This window comes from Vombatus ursinus, unplaced genomic scaffold (genome assembly GCF_900497805.2).
Source record: "Vombatus ursinus unplaced genomic scaffold, bare-nosed wombat genome assembly UNPS02014791.1, whole genome shotgun sequence".
Lineage (NCBI taxonomy): Eukaryota > Metazoa > Chordata > Mammalia > Diprotodontia > Vombatidae > Vombatus > Vombatus ursinus.
Window position 1 is genome coordinate 39,528,176 of NW_020954569.1, and position 18,193 is coordinate 39,546,368.

General features: G+C 37.0%; 1 protein-coding gene across 1 annotated transcript in view; it reads right to left on the reverse strand.

Moving 5' to 3' along the window:
• The window catches only part of ADAMTS16 (ADAM metallopeptidase with thrombospondin type 1 motif 16), a 239,429-nt gene that overhangs the window by 117,360 nt on the left and 103,876 nt on the right, over window positions 1-18,193 (reverse strand). Inside the window, exons 10-13 of the mRNA XM_027869000.1 lie at window positions 16,843-16,996; window positions 10,463-10,558; window positions 2,562-2,710; window positions 145-317 (exon numbers count right to left, since the gene is read on the reverse strand). Coding sequence (XP_027724801.1) covers window positions 145-317; window positions 2,562-2,710; window positions 10,463-10,558; window positions 16,843-16,996 — 572 coding nt within the window. The remainder of the gene's footprint in view (window positions 1-144; window positions 318-2,561; window positions 2,711-10,462; window positions 10,559-16,842; window positions 16,997-18,193) is intronic.

Below are 18,193 nucleotides of genomic sequence, written 5' to 3' on the forward strand. Positions count from 1 at the left end.
ATGACATTGTTGTCATTGATACCAGGTGGAAAACAAAAGGTCTGAGTCACACTCTATAGCAAGGTCATAGATGGTGTCATCTTCAAACAGAAAAGGATGCTGGTATAGAATATAATTACTATTGATGTTTGCTTTGAAATTTACCTTCTACTTGAGTGTAAGGCTTCCACTTGTAGTACCATCCTCGAAATTGCTTGCTGTTGTACTCAGCACATTGGATGGTCCTAAAGTCAATGCTATTCTGGGGACAGCTCTGACTGTTACAAAGTTTCAGTGTCCGGGTGGAACCCTCACAAAATTTTCCTCCATGTGATGGCCTGAAATACACGTTTAACAGTCCTTTTTAAAACGTGTTGATAGGTTGAATATAAGATTTGTACATTTTCCCATAGATACAAATATACTTCAACAACTCAATTCCTCAAGAAAAGGGCTATTGGAGTGTCAGAGCTCATGAAATGACTACAGTCTTCAAATTTTGAAAGTGAAATAAAAGTATATAAAACAAAAGCTATTTAACTGACTTCAAGCATGTTTGTTGTGAGGGGTATTTTTTGTGTGAGGGTCTGTGTGAAGCAGTATATAGGCAGGGCCTGTAATTTTTGATTTGAGGGAATTTCAAGGTGGGAACTTCCTTCCTCCATGAATATTTGTCTACTTATCTGCTAAAATGCCAATTATCTAGTTAACTGGGGCACTATTAGATAAAATGACCAGCCCATGGTTATAAATCTAGTCCATGCTAGAAGATGTTTGAGCCCAGGTCTTCCTGGTTCCAAGGCTAGCCCTCTATCTATTATACCATGTTCTTACTTATAGAAATGGGATTGTCTCAATTTAATGCAAGGAACCAAAAGAAAAGGCAATAATTGATTCCAGGCCTTAAAGAATAAGAACAATTCTGGTTTAAAATCATATAAAAATACTATCTCTCTTTCTTTGTTTATAAGATTTAGAATTATTCTGGACACGAACCCAGAGTAAGGCATAAGTTTGTAATGATCACAGTGAATTAGTGTGATTATAAATAATAATTTTCCTGAGGCCTATCTGTTATGTTTTAGTCCTGGACACAGAGATGCTAAATAATGAAGCTATTCCTTAGAACACAAATTGAATAAATATGCTCCCTTCCTCCCCAGTCCCCCAACCCCTCATACAAATTGTTGTTTTCATACACCCACACACTTTGATGTCTTCCTTCTACATGAGCCCCTGGAATTGTTTTACCTTATGAGATTAAACAATGTGAAATGCTTTATTTTGAGTGAAAATAACAGAAAAGAGTGAATTTGATTGTTACTTATTCATTTTATTTTTGCATTCCTCTCTATCTCCCTAGACAGGTATATAACCCATTCCATTTCCAATGAGACTTTATAGGAGGCCATTTAACATCCCAATCAGATGGATTCACATAAGGTATTTATGAAATAATCACAATTTTAATTTTTGTTTTATCTTGTTATTATTAGGTTGCTATAAGATCTTAAAGGTTTGGGGGGGAAATACTTGGTAGAAATGATCATTCATTCTGTTCACAATGTTTGTTTGTTTGCTTGTTTTTCACAAAATAAGCAGATTATAAATCCTAAAAGAGGTTCATATTAAGATATTTGTCTTTAGGAGGGAAGGGAGTATTTTTTGAAACTTGTGTTTTATTAACATAAAAGTCTAAAAGATTCTAAAAGGGAAAGTTGGCAAATTAGCACAAAGAAGTCACCTCACATCACTTGTTTTTGCATTTTCTCTTTGAAAAAATTCCTAACTAAACTAAATTAAAAAAATAACATTGGAATTAATTATGCCTTGATAATTAGAACTTTGGGGAAAGTTAGTCAACCATTTATAGTCTATTGGCAGCATTCTAGTTTACATACTGCTATAATTCTAGGCAAATATAATGTAATTTTTATCAGAATGTTATTGACTTGCAAAATATTTAAATCAATCTCACAGAACTGAGCACTGACCAGAAGTAATATTTGGATTTTTTTTGTCTAACAGGTAAAAACCCTAACATCTTTGAGTTACTGATGAAATTAGTTACATGGTACATTTCTAACCTCTTGCATACAAACCTTAGTTGGTAAATCAAGATATTGGTGAAGTTTTATTTGTTTATATTTTACTAGGTTTTTCCAGGTCCTCATTGCCTTCATTGTTCAATCTTTAATGTAAAAAAGAAGATATAAGACTCCTCTTTTCTTTGTGGACTATCTGAGATTCTATGTAGGAGTTATCCACTTTAAACCTTAATTTCTATTAATTTAATCTGATAGAAATTCTTAATTTCATAGATATTTATTCTGAGTGAATGTGATACTTTTTGATTTAATGTGCAGTCAATATTTCAGAAGTATGGTTTTAATCAACTATGATCTACTATAAGAAACTGTGCCCTAATGAAGGAAACACACATTAGGAAAAGTTAGTCACTTTATTTGCCCTGGCAAGACCTCACCCATGTCTCTGAGGTAAGAAGAGATTATTCAAATATTTAGAAATCAGAAAAAGAAACTATTTCAAATTTTGAAGGAAGAATAAAAATGATTATTTACCTTGGATTGGTACAGTGACGATCTCTGTGAGATATTCCTCCTCCACATGTCCTAGAACAAGGAGACCAACTAGACCAATCTGACCAGTGTCCGTGGGTTGGCTTGGGACCTTCGTCACCATATTTCACACATTGACCACCACGACACCACTGCAAAATTAAAGAATTCCGATATGATATTTTACCCTTGTGTTATTCACTAGTAACATCTATTTAAGTGGCTTTAATCATCAACCTAGTAACTGTAGAAGTTAGCATAACATAGAAAATAGAGACATCTGCCTCCAAGGAGCTTATAGGAGAGAATACTTAAATGATGCTAGTTAGCACAGTGTATAGAGTACCAGGTCTGGAGTCAGGAAGTCCTGAGTTCAAATCTGCCTGGTTGTATGACCTTGGACAAGTAACTTAACCTCTGTCTGCCTCAGTTTTCTCATTTAAGAAATGGGGATAATAATAGTACCTACCTCCCAGGGTTATTTTGAGTTATAAAATGGTGCTAAAGCACTTAGCATTGTGCCTGGCATAGTACACACTATAAAAATGTTAGCAATAATATTATTACTTTTCTTAAGTTATCAGCTTTCTACAAATTCTGGTTCAATATCACATGAAAATAGGTGTAAAATATACATTAGAAAACTGTTTTCAGATACCTTAGCAGTTATATAGCTTGGACTGAATTGATTTATTCTTTTGTAGGGGTTAAACAGAGACACACATACCAACCCACAGCACCTGCCTTCTCAACTTTCAGTACAGTGAACTGTAACCTCTATTGTAAATTCAGGTCAGGGAATTACAAGGCCTTTTCTATATCTTCTTTTAGGTAAAAGCCCACTCTCAAGTGGAAAACTCTAACCATATGGTTCAGCACCTTGTAATTATAGGCCACTGCCTTTATACTTTCATTTTAAAACACCTGGTTTCTGTGCCTCCAAGTTATTAGCTCTTGGCATGTTCAAGGTCACATAGCTTTTCCAGAAGATAAAACAATTCAGATAGAATTTCATTTATCCCCAAACACCACTTGAGATGTTATCAGTGCTATTTTCTCAAGAGAACTAAACGGCAATCAAATTCAGTAAGATATATGCAATTTTTATTTCTGTTATTTGTAGGTGATATTTAGGATTTACAATTTATTTCATTGGTGGCTCTGACACTTTTGACTCTGCTTTGGAAATATTAAAGAACCTTATCAGTTTGTCTGAGCCCTGGCAAGGTGTCAAAAGGAGAAGGGGGTACTCCACAGTCTTGCCTTACACCTGTCATGGCCTGGCTGTAGCATTAGTTAGGCATAAAGCCTGCTATCCTTAAGGTAGAAACTTCCTCTGATTTATATTTAAAAAGAAAGCAATTTACTTCTTTCTAAGGAAAATATTATCCGAAATATTTGCAGAAAACAAATGACTTTGATTTTAAAACATGCCATTATTGTGAGCAAAGTCTTTTTCATTAGCTTCTTTCCAAAAGCCAAAAATAAACCCCAATTAAAATGACCAAAAAAATTCACATAAAACTTGACAGAGATTGTGAAACACAGGAGAACTTTGATTTGGGACAGCCTTCTCTGTGATGTCTGCCTTCTTAGAAATTAAATTTTCCTTGGATTCTAAGACATCACATTCTCCTGTTTCTTCTTCTGACTCCCTGGCTGTTTGCTCTTCCCTTTATTTTATTCCCTCTCCCCTCTCCTTCCCCTGGTGTGTCCCAACCCCATTCCCCACTGCCCGCAGCTTACCATATTCATTCTGAACTGATTGCTGACCCCTGTCCAACCTACCTCACTACAGTTTAGAACTCCTGAGTTCAAGAGATCCATCAGCCTCAGCCTCGGCAATACCAGTGATTATAAACATGCACCACAACTGACTTTCCTCTTTGCTTTCTACGTTTTCCTCCTCTTTTCTGAGTTCCCTCTGTGTCTCCTGGGCTGTTGTACTTCTCTAATTGAATGTCCTGCCATTGCCCTTCCTCTTTCTTGTCTTAAATATGCTGTTTCTTTCAAATGTGCTTCCGTTTTCCTAGCCAGTCAGGCTCAAAATTTTAGGGTCATTTTAATCTTCAGTCAGTACTTCTTTAAGCTTCTACATTAGTCCTAATGTCCTGTCTATTCTTCCTTCTCCATCCTCACTCTAGTTCAAATTTTAAGTCTTCATCAGCTTACCCTGCCTTAAATCTATCCTGATCACTGCTACTAGATACATTTCCTAAAGCACAGCTTGCATCATGCTATTCCATTTTTTTTTCAGAAACTTTCAGGGGCTCTTTATTAATTGCAGGATAAAGTACAAATTCCTTAGCCTTTCTTTCAAGACCTTATCTGTTCCTACTCCTCTATATGTAACCCCTTCTCCAATCAGCACAGGCTTCTTGAAGTCAATCATCCAAACCTTCCTTTATTTGTATTCCTCCCTCTGGGGCTTTTCTCATCTAAGAAATGCCTACTTCAATTTTGGACTTATACAAATTCTATCCATCTATTGAGGCCCAGCTCATCTTGGAGCTCCTTTGTAAGGTCTTTGCTTACCACTTTGACCCACAATGAGCTCTTTCACTTCTAAATTTTAATAGAACATATTGTCAAAATTGCTGATTCAGGCTCTGATACAGTATCTTTGTTATTTAATTATTTTATTACCACTTCATAGGTTGCCATGGCCAAAGAATTCATCATTAAGTGGCCAACCCACATATGTTGAGCTCCTCTGCACTTAGCTAGGCAACAGACTTAGTTTGCCAATGAGATTTAAAAAAAGTCTTTTGGGCTTGGTAGAGTTTTCTCAAGCTTGTTCCTCACTGGTACAACCTTTAATGACCTAGAATCAGCTCCATGACTGATTAACAGAGTAGGACTTTTTTTCAACTTGAGACTAAAAGAGATCATTTGAAGCACTAAATAATTATATTCCAATATTAACAATGGTGCCCAAAGCATTTACCCACAGTGCCTGCCATATTATGTACATAGTAGGCACTTGACAAATATTTCTTGAGTGAATGAACATGAGGGTAATTGTAATCCTTCAGTTCTGAAGAACTAAATTTTAAATATTAAATCAAATCTCAACATTTATTTATATGACATTTCACACACTTTTATGATATACTGACTCATTAAATGATCCTTGTTCCGCTCCCCCAAATTTACCTAGCAGCCATTTATTTCTTGAAATACAGATTTTTTTCCCTCAATTGCTTAAACATAAATGCAGACCAAATGATTCTAGGTGTGCAGATGATGCAGAGGAAATTAAGGTTTGAGATGTATTTCAGAATATACATTACTCCCAGGAATTAAAAGTCTCTATAATATCAAGAAATTGGTCTTACTCTGTGCCATGAAGGTCAATGTAATTTCAACTGAGCATCTGTGTTACCCTTGGGATTCCTATTATAATTACATTTTAACTGTAGGCAGATGGTTGGAGCACTAAAGTTACCTACAGAAGGAAAAGCAACAAAAAAGCAAAGTACTCCAACTACACGCTTGAGATGCATAAGGATTCATGAGCTCAAAAGGAAAGGCTGTGAGCCACCCAAGAAGTGCTCACCTTTCTGCAAAATCTCACATTGAAAAACAAAACCTGGCCATCTATAAGGGGCAAGGAATCCTATCCAGCTAAAAACAAAGGCAAGCTATTCACTTTCCCCTTCCAATTAGAATTTTCCAAGTATCAGCCATGTAGAGTTGGTGTCCTAAAGAAACCACAAGTGACATGTATTCAATTTGTTGTTTTCATTATGGATTAAATCATTTAATGGCTACCCACTTCACAAGAAGGAATTGTACTAACACACAGTCATATAAACTCTTGAGTTAAAGGAGTCAACAAACATGAAATGGATGACATTTGATTTACACTAAAGTTAACCTACTTGGGATTAATTGCTCTCACATATTATTCTTGGACAAGAGTGCTTCTTTTCTTTTCTGCCTGTCAATCATTATTGTAATCATGAAACCTAAAAAGCACATATCAGCTTTGATGTTCATATCTGTCTGCAGTCACCTTGAAATATGCACAGGATGTGATAGTTGCATGCTTGGGAGTTTGAATCTAATAGATCAAATACTTATTTTTCAAATTTGAAGCTAACATCACTCAAAAACAACGTAACCAAAGAAACTCAACAAAGGGCATCTAGCTTTACTTCAGTGTTTTGGGTTGAACAGTCTTCATGGATGGTCTCATGGTTTGAAATGAAAATGTATTTTCAGATCAAAGTAAAAAAGAGGGAAGTAGGAGGGGACAAGAGTGTACTCTTGCACTGTTATCGGAGTTCAGTTTTTAGGGCCTAATGGCAAGAGTAATATTCTACAATATGACTACTTAGTATGTGCATCATATAGAAATTCATTTTATCATCTAGCTCTCTCATGTTTTCTCATAAGCTCTTTTGTTTTATGCTTCCTATCCATCTATGTGCAATAAATTAATTGGATTGACTTCGTATGTCCAGGATGAACTCTTTATGCTCTAGGGATGAAAAGCACTATTTAATGCTGCTATTCTCTTATGGCCAAGTCAGTGCTTTAATATTTCCATTTTCTTTTTTAATGTACAAGATAGAGTTCTCATCAGCTGCCTGACCAATATTCAGGGGGAACATATTCCTTTCACATTGGTTGCAAATTCTATTATCTTGAAATGATAAATGTGAAGTCTTATCTTAAAATAATTAAGATCAGTCAATCAACAAGAATTTAATAAGCCTTTACTATGTTCTAGCCACTATGCTAAGCACTGAGGATACAAGAAAGGCAAAAGCATCATCCCTGCCCTCAAGGAGCTCAATATTCTAATGAGAGAGACAACATACAAATAACTCTCTCTCTCTCTCTCTCTCTCTCTAGATATATATGTGTGTGTGTGTGTGTGTGTGTGTGTGTGTGTAAAATATGCACATATATATACATAGAGACATAGATAAGAGATATATACAAGTGTATTTGGAGTAGATGGAAGATAACCTTGGAAGGAAAGCACTATCAGTGGGGAAGATTGGAAAAAGCTTTGTATAAAAAGTATGGCTTAAGTTGAATCTTGAAGGAAACTAGGGAGTATGGGAAAGCATTACAGACATGAAGTGTGAGCATAGAATCAGGAATTAAAATGCCATGTGTTAGGCATATCAAATTGATCAATGTCATGAGACCATAGAGTATGTCAAGGGGAGTAAAGTATAAGAAGACTAAAAGATAGGATGGATAAAAGGTTGAAAAAGTCTTTAAGTGTTGAGCAGAACATTTTATATTTTATTCTGGAGGTAATAGGGAACCAGTGGCATTTACTGAAGGGGTCTATTTCACACGGTGAGACCTATGCTTTAGGATAATCATTTTGGCAGCTGAGAGAAAAATGATTGGAATAGGGAGGCTAATGCAATAGTCTAGATGTGAGGTGATGACACCCTGCACCAGGGTGGTGACTGGGTGAGTGGAGATAAGGGAATATAAATAAGAGATGTTGTGAAGGTAGAAATGACAATACTTGGCAAACAGATTAGATATATAGAGTGTGAGAAAAGATGAAGATGGTACCTGCATTGTGAGCCAGAGTAACTAGGAGGCCAGATGTATCACTGATAATAATAGGGAAGTTTGGAAAGGCAGAGGTTTGGGAGGGGAAAATGAGACCTATTTTGGACATGTTGAGTTTCAGATGTCTATGAGATATCTAGTTAAAGATGTCCAAAAGCTGGTTAGTGATGCAAGACTGTAGGTCAGGAGAGAGATTAGGGCTAGGTATATAGATCTGTGAATCATGTGCATAGAGATGAAAATTGAATTCAAGAAAGTTGATGAGTTCAGAGTGGAAAAGAGTATAGAGGGAAAAGAGAAAAGGGTTCATGAAACCCATGGTTAATGGGTATGACTTACATGAAGTACCAGCAAAGGAGATTAAGAAAGAATGATTAGATGGGTAAGAGGAGCCCAAGAGAGAGCAGCCATGAAACCCTGGAGAGGAGAGCACAACCAGAGAGATTCACAATATCAAAGGTGAAAGGGAAGTTAAGAAAGATGAGGAATGAGAAAAGATCATTGGATTTGGCGATTAAGAGATCAATGGTGACTTTGGAAGGATTAGCTTCAGTCAAATGAGGAGGTTAGCAGCCAGCTTGCAGAAGGCTTACATGTGAGAAAAGAAGAAATGATGCCCTGATCATAAATGTCTTTCTCAGGCTTCACTGAAAGGGAGAAAAGAAATGTAGGATGATAGCTAGCAGAGGTAGATGGAAATATGAGTATGTTTGTATATAATGGGGAAGGAGTCAGAGAAAATGTGTGTGTGTGTGTGTGTTTGTGTGTGTGTGTGTGTGTGTGAGAGAGAGAGAGAGAGAGAGACAGAGAGAGACAGAGAGAGACAAAAGGATCTGCTGAAAGATGGGGATGGGTACTTGCAGAGGATACATTGTTCTTGGAAAGGACAAGCATCACCTATTTATGCAAGAAAAGGGTGAAAGTGGAGACAGTAGGGGAAGATGGCTAAGTTATATGAGATGAGAGTATAGCAAATGGTCCCCATTTTTTTTTAGTGAAGTATGAGGCAAAGTGCTCACCTGAGAGGGGAGAGGAGGGGATACCATGGGTGATTTGAGGAAGGATGAAAAGGTTTGGAATAGCTGCTCTGTTGAGTGAGAGAGTGAACTGATCAGGGAGATAAAAAGGATTACCTTGCTGCAATGAAAGCACAATGAATATGAATTTGTAGTGGACCCAGTCAACTTGATTTTGTGATTTTCTTCACCCTTGTTCAGTAGCACAGGTACAGGAGAGAAAGGTGGTATATGGTATATATAATCCAAAGTTGAGGTTTGGAAAAGCATGCTTTGCAAAAGGACAAACAGACAAGAGATTTTGGTATAGAGAATTATGCACATTTGAATTTACTCATCAAAGGGTTGAAATAGGGAAGGAAAGGGGAAACAGTCAGTGTAGGGGTAATAGCTTGGGAAAGAACTGAGGTACTGAAGGTCACTATCACCTGACAAAAAACAATGTTAGCAGAAACAGCAACACTGTGAGATGACCAATGTTGATAGACTTAGTTTTTCTTAGCAATGCAAGGATCTAAGACAACTCCAAAAGACTTATGATAGAAAACACTATTCACATCCAGAGAAAGAACAATGGAGTCTGAATGCAGATTTAAGCATACTACTTTCTCTTTTTTTTTTCTCATGGTTTTTTCCCTTTGGTTCTAATTTTTCTTTTCAACATGACTAATGTGGAAATAAGTTTAATATGATTGAACATATATAGCTTATACCAGATTTCACACCATCTTGGGGAGGGGGAGGGAAAAGAGGGGAAGAAAATTTGAAACTCAAAATCTTATGAAAGTGAATGTTGAAAACTAAAACTAAAACTATATATATATATATATACATACATACATATATATATTAAAAGAACAGTGTTTGGTGTTGAAAAGTAGAGGGAAAGATAAAATGATGTGGTCAGATAGAGAAATTTCAGAGTTTATGGATATGGTAGTAGAATATTAGTGGGTGACAGCAAGATCCCTTAGGATTAGTGGTTAAAGTGTTGGACTTGAGTCAGGATGACCTAAGTTCCTATGCCTTAGTTTTCTTGTCTGTAAAGTCATGGGTTTGGACTGGATGGCTTCTAAGATCCCCTCTGGTTCTGAATCCATGGTCCTATGATAGCCTCAATATAAGATTGAATAGATTTACACACTACCTCTGGGTGCTTATGGTAGGAGTGGAGTGGGGGTGGGGTCAGGGTTGACAGAGAGGCAGACAGTATATGTTGAGGAAAAAAGAAGAGAAGAAAGTCATGCACATCCCAATGTATTTTTGGAGAAGGAAGGACAGTGGAGCAAAAGCATATACATCATGACTCAATGCTATTTGACAATTAATTACTCTTACCATGTCATGACCACAAATAGTGCCTTCTGCAGCTGGCATAAATTTTGTCTCACATTTTCTTCCAATTCGATGGCACCACAGTGCTTTACATATATCCTAAGGGGAGAAAATGAAAGGTCAGAAGACCACAAGCAAAACAGTACAACTACTCCCAGCTCTGCTACTTTCTAACCTTGAGATATCATGTATATAACACATACTTTCAAAACCTCATTTTCCATCCATGTAAATTTTTAATGTATTGTTTTTATATGAACAATTATTGTAAAACCAAGGACAAATTCCCCACGTGATCATAAGCAGAGTACTTTCTAAAAATTTATCCACCATCTTGAGCTGTGTTAAATATTCCTTCACTAAAGCCCTCTTCTTTTTATGTCTTGTTATGATATAGAAGGGAGCTAGATGGCATAGTGGATAGAGTGCCAGGCCTGGAGTCAGGAAGACTTGAATTCAAATCTGGCCTCAGACACTTACTAGCTGTGTGACCTTGGGCAAGTCACTTAACCCTGTTTGCCTCAATTTCTTCATCTCTAAAATGAGCTGGAGAAGGAAATGGCAAACCATTCTAGTATCTTTGCAAAGAAAATCCCTAATGCGGTCGCAAGCAGTTGGACATGATGGATTCTTCAGAATAGTCATAGACATTTTTCTTTTCAATGAGGTATTTTCAGATACCATTGACTTCTCTCTAATGTCAAAAGTTCCTTTCTATTGTATAATTACCAAAATCATACTACTGAGCAATTTCATAAAAGCAATTTCTTTTATTCTATCTTTCTGCTATTACTTCTTGAGCCTTGTTCTTAAAATAATAGATCCTAGAAGGTTAAGGTTAAGGTTTCAGGAGTTTTGTTTCTGAATAAATTACTCATATAATTGTTACCTGTGTATACCCTATCTGTAAAATAGTTTTCTTGAACTTGTAAGCATTAATAAGATAAAATTTTGATGTCTTAACATCAGCACCCAATTCTCATAATACTGGAGCTATTTGTAACCATCTATGGCTCAAATCAATGGGAAAGCAAGCTTCATTATTTTAAGGGACTCCACAAGGATATCTGAGCAGTATTAAAGTGAAAAGAAACTATCTCACTATTCACTACCATGGTTTATGTGGTGCCAAAATACCTCCCCCCCCCGCACTGCTTTAACAACAGCTACAATGGTAAGAGTGTTACTGTTACTGATCTTGCTATTACTAACTTCAGTTTCTCTGCCTCTCAGTGAGCCTCCTCCTTATATTAACTAACAGTTTGTGTTAGAAGACAGCATTCTTAGCCAAACTGACATTGATGAATAAAAGACACAGGGAATTTGGCCCCAGACCCACTGGAATGGAAACAGCAGCCTGCACTCTCCTGATCCTCTAATGAGCAGAGAGCTCAGTTTCCCACTAGAGATGACTACAGCCTGATATAGCATGGAGGGATAAACAGAGCTGCCTTGATGGGGTTTGAATGTGTAGGACTCATTGTCTAGTGATAGAAAATGACAAATGTCTTGCTAGAAAAACTGTCTGGGCAGAAATACACTCATGTGTTCCCTTTATAGGTAAGTTTAGGACACTGATGACACATGTTGCTGATACAGGAGGATGCCTGTGTAAGAGAGAGTGAAGGTGGAATTCTGCCTTTGAAGATAAGTTGTGAATCATTTGGGAACAGTGAGAGAATCCAGACATCAACCGGTAAATCCCAGAGCACTTCAGGGAATCTAAGATGATGAATGATGGCTATCTATTCAAGAGTAAATTCAGAAAAATAAACCAAAGTAGCATATTAACTTAAATGATTAATAAGTCTTAATATAGAATCTAATAAGACTTAAAAAGTCTTAATATAGCATCTAGGACTGATATAATTAGAATAATAACCACAATAACAAATGGCTAACATTTATATAGCATCTGATATGTGCTAGGCACTGTGGTAAACACCTTTACAATTATTATGTCATTTGATTCTCACAATAATTCTAGGAGGTAGGTGCTATTATCTCTATTTTACTGATGAGGGAATTGAGAAAAATGCAGGCAAAATGAGGCTAGCAAGTGTCTGAGGTAACATTTGAACACTGGAGTCTTCCTGACTCCAGGCCCAGGGCTTTATGCACTACGGTGCCACTTTGCCACTTCTAATATCTGTAATATGAACACACTTCACTTAGAATTTGCTCTTGTAAAAATATTTGATAAGCACTTATGAACTTCAGTGAATATTCAAAAATAATAAAGTAGGAAAATGATGCATATTAAGCTTTTATTTTGGACTGGAATTATGATTTTATTGGTATAGGGCAGAGGTGTCAAACAATCACTGATTTGTGCATGGAGTTCACAACACTGTCCTCTGTGTCCAGAACCAGATTAAAATATAATTGGTAAATATTTAATAAAGTAAATTAAAATACAATATAACATACATAATGTTAATATATGGTTTACTAAGTCAATATGTTCCCACAGGGATCCTTATGTATGGTTTAATGGTCCCTACTTGAGTTTGCCCCACTTGTACAGGGAGCTCCAAGTTCTGGAACTCCTATACTTGCAGATCAGCAATTGCTCCAAAGCTTAGTCTCAGAGAGTTGCCTGGGGACAGTGAGAAGTTACTCAATTGCCCAGGGTCACACATCCAAATATATCAGATTTGTAAGTCTGAGGAGGTACTTGAACTCTGCTACTTCTAACTCTGAGATTGGCTCTCTATCCAATAGGCCGTGCTGCCTCTTTGTAATGGCCTTCATTCTAACATAAGGGAGAAAATGAAGCATTATTCACATCATGAAGGTGAGTATGCTCATTTATTGATGATAAATGTGACCTAAGAGTTCTAGATCAAAAAGAGAATAGCTATTATGATTCCAAGCTTATGAGCTTTTAAGTCCCATACCATAGGACTTCCAAGTTCTTTGGGATTCTCAATTCTATTATCTGAGGCAATTGACCAAAGGAGATCCCATATCAGTATATCAAAAACTACAAAATTAGAAGGGACTTTGTGAAATCAATAACCCATCCTCCTCTAAAACAAAACAAAACAAAACTGATAAGCATTTATTATCCAATGTCTAGAGAGAGTGTCTTTTCATTGACAAATATTTCCAAAAGAAGATTCTCATGTTACCATTGGTAATATCTGTCTTTCTTGAAACCTGATAAAATTGGAAAAGATTTCTGCATGCCTAACTTTAATCTGTCCCAATTTAACTCTATCCTGCCCTGTCCTCAGTGGGCATAGGAAGAACAATTATACCTTTCTTTGTGCTCAGTTGTTTAAGTCATAACAGACTCATCATGAACCCTTTTGGAGTTTTCTTGGCAAAGACACTGAAGTGGTTTGCTATTTCCTTCTTCAGCTCATTTTACAGATGAGGAAACTGAGGTAAACAGGATTAAGTGACTCACCCAAGTTCATACAGCCAGTTAGTATGTGAGGCTGGATTTGAATTCATGAAGAAGAGTCTTTCTCATTCCAATCTTAGCACTCTATCTACTACATCACCTAGCTGCCACACCTTTCCTTACCCCATCTTATTACCAAGGCCTGTTGATAAGCCCATTGCCCTCTTTTGACCTTTCTCTTCTCATAAGTGTTATGTCTTCAACCATTAGGAAGTTAGAGACTAGATTTAGCCCATTTCAACTTTCTAGAAGTTACAAAGAAGATAAAAAAAAGCTTGTGAAAAATGAATGAAAGCTAGTTATTGATAATGAGGATGGAAATGAGAATTGACTTGGGCTCAGATATCCAAAGATTTTCTCCCAGGTATCACATAGCTTTAATTTTTTTATTAAAATAACATTACAGCCTTTTCTTGCTGATACTTTGGATGACAGATGCATGAAATCATGAGTCAGAAGCTATGGAGCTTGAAGGTAAAGGCTTTAGGGGTCATACTAGTATACTGCGACCATGCCCACATGACCAAAGGCATCAAATATCAAAATAGCTCTGGCACTTTACATCCTAATCTTCAGGCTCAGGCTATCATACAATGATGACAGAACAAAGCAGTGCATAAGTATTCAGAATATTTGCAGTGGTCAAAAATTTGATTATGGAAGAAACCTGGTAAATTCAGTCACCATAACAGCATACTTAGAAGATTCTTGACAGCTGAGAAATTTCTTCCTTAACTAAAACCCTGAACTGCAAACTGCTATTGCAAGGCAATCAATTAAGGGACATCCTGTATCACTGGATCACATAACCGTTTTGCCCCATAATTCTTTGTCTCTTTTGCTCCATAATTCAAGGGATGATTGCTTTCCCCTAAAGGTGGATTTCAATAAAAATGAATGATAACTAATCTTGATATCTCCAGTTGAATACAAGTTCCCTGAAGGGCCTTATTTTCATTTGTGTCATTGTATTCCCCATAACTTGTACCAGAACAGGCACTTAATTGTTTGCCAAATTAAATTTATCAAAGGGTTAAGATGACTTATTTTCACTTTTGTCATTGTATTCCCAGTGACTTGTACCAGAATAGGCACTTAAATGTTTGCTGAATTAAATTTATCAAAGAGTTAAGGTGAATAAAAATATAATTTCAGTAGATGGAATTTTGGGGATGAAGTTTCAGACTTGAGAGTACATCTACCATAAGCTTTATTTTCCACAAACTACAGGCAAAAACAATACCTCCTGGGGAAAAGAGTAGGGGTAGAAACACATAAGTGGGTACATACATGGCCACACACATATACACACACATAAATATATACAGAAGCACTGTGACATAGTGGATAGAGAGCTGGCCTCAGAACTAGGAAGTCCTGGGTTCAAATCCTCCCTCTGACACTTGTCAAGTTAACCTGGCTAAGTCACTTAATTTCTTACTGCTTTAACTATTTTCCAAGTCTGTAATTTAAAGAGAAGGTGTCAATTCTATATTACCAGAGGCAGTTTTCCCACCTGATAGTTCCCTATAACAGTGAAACCACAGGTCTGGTCCCTATTCCCCATATAAATTTATCATATATTTTAAAATATAAAATTATACTTCATCAGATGTCCTATCACATTTTTTTTGGTTCTAGCAAAATTCAAAGATGATGAGCCATATGTGTTGACCAGAGGGAGTTAGCAGAGGTTACACACATTGTTTTGCTTTTGTTCTCATAAAATTGAACAAAGATACTTTGCATAGGGCAGTGGAAACTATTCTCCTCTTGAGGCCTAATAATTACATTTCTCCTAACTGCAGCTCTACGTATGATAATGCTACATCACTAACTACCATTATTAACATGTGTCCCTTATCTGTGGGACTGCTTGTGGTCACATCTGCCCATGGTCCACTTTGTGTCTTGTATCTCTTTGAATTTATTATTCTCTGTTTAGCTGTTCAGGCTTCATTGTACTTGCATATTTAAAAGGCATTCACCTTTTCTGTACTGCCATTCCCTCCTCCTCCTGGAATTCATATTATTAAGATTATGAATTGTCTTTGCTAGTTTCATTCAGTAGTCAGTAGAACCTTTTTTTTATTTTATTCACTGACAATTAGAAGATTTTTTGATGAAAAATAAATGTGACTCCATATGACAGAAATGTTCTGAGATGAAGGCTGTCTCAGGTTCTCAGAGTCAAACACTTTTATCTACAAGAGTACGTACAAACCCATCCCCTGCCAAAATGTTTCCCTCCCTACTATACACTGTATCATAATGTATTGTTACTCCTTCCTTTCAGCTCTATTCAAGGCCCAAGGGCCACGATGTTGGGCTATCAGGCCTTTCCTGATTCACTCAGTTTTAATGCTCCTTCCTCTCCTCAGCATCAAATTAGATAATATTTGTAAAGCACTTATCACAGTGCCAGGCACACAGCAGGCAATTAATAAATGCTTGTCTCCTTTCCTCTTCCTCCCCTCTATTACTCTGCATTTAGTTCATGCATTTTTGTATGTGTTTACTAAAATAGCATTTTAAATTTTGCAAAGCACTTTGAATGCATTATTTAATTTAATAATACTAGAATGACAGTAGATGCAGTAGAACAAATGCTTGGTTTGGAATTAAAGGACCATGCCAAATGCTTGCCTAGAATCACATCCATCTGAAGTGGAATTCAAAGGCAGGACTTCTTGATTCCAGGTCTAGTGCTCTACTTACTACAATACATTGACTCTGCGCATACCATATTATGTCTATCGAGTAGAATCCTTGAGGGAAGAGACTGTTTGCATCCAGCATCTAGCATAGGGCCCGGTACAAGGCAGGTGATCAATAAATGGCTGTTGAGTTTAATTCTTTTGAAATACAGTCAATCACATGGAGTAAAGAATTCTTGTAAATTAAACTTTTAAAAAAATGTCCCCACTAATATAAATTATACTGAATCAATCATTCCATAACAATCTCTTGCCTTTTTGAAGTCCAACATGCAAAGCTTGGCCTTCTCCCCGAATTGCCACTTGCATTGTGTGTTGGCATCATACAATTCTCCAGGCAGCTTTTCAGGATACTTGTATTCATTCACAGGCTTAGGCTGATCAGCAAGGCATATGGCTTGAGCAGTGCTAAAACACAGAGAAGGGATGGGGCCATATGTGTTGACCAGAGGGAGTTAGCAGAGGTTACACACATTGTTTTGCTTTTGTTCTCATAAAATTGAAAAAAGATACTTTGCATAGGGCAGTGGAAACTATTCTCCTCTTGAGGCCTAATAATTACATTTCTCCTAACTGCAGCTCTACATATACCATCCACATTTTCTGAAATTATCAATAATGCATTTCACCCCTTCCAAAGAGCAATTTAGTCCTGACTATATTGTGGGGAAAGGTGAACTCAGGTAATTGCAACCAGCTGTCTACTGTAAGACGCTCCTACCACAGATACCTCTTCTGAACCAGAGCTTCATGCTCCAAAGAAAGAGGATACTCTTTGCCAGGAACAATCAAAGGATATGCCTGTGGAAGTGGATGTTGCGGCTGTCAAAACACAGCCTGCCTACTTGGACGTTTCCTCACAATGACTGTTGAAGGGCTGGTGCCACCTGGACAATAGTTTACAGCTTCCATTAGTCCCTTACTGAACTGTGTAAAAATTTCCGCCAGCAATATTCTAGGTCTGGGCCAATTCCTGACCAGAATTTCAAATACAAATGTAGATTCAATCTAGTCAAAGCTACTGCTGAGTTTCCTTCACCCTCTCCTCCCCAACAAAAACAAACAAATACGAATTGATTATCACCTTCTTAGCCTGTGAGTTTTATAAGTTATAAATCTGGGACATTGGGGGGAGGGGGGAGGGTGGAACATGTAGTCCTCACACTGGCCAAGAAATTCTGAGCATTTATTTAAAATGGCAAGGAATCAAGACAGCAAAGGCATCACCATGGTCGATGCAGTTACCTCATCTGGAAAATGAGGGAGATGGACGAGGTCACCTCTATGGTTCCTTCTAGCATTAAGGTGTTAAGTTTTGAAGAAACACAGCATTTCTCCTCATTCACTCATTCAACAAGTACCCTTTGAGTGCCACCTCTGTCCAAAGCGCTTTGCTAAGTAAGTCAGCATGGGTGGGAGCAGTGGAGGGGCAGATACAGAGATGAATAAGACTGTCTCAAGGTAATATCAATCCCAGAACGAGAATAAAATGAAGAGATACTACAATAGGAAGCAGTATAAACACTGTGTTAAAGAAATCCAGAAAACTGAGAGATGCCTTCTTGATTTGGTGATTAGAGAAAGTTCTGAAATTCTGTCAACTAT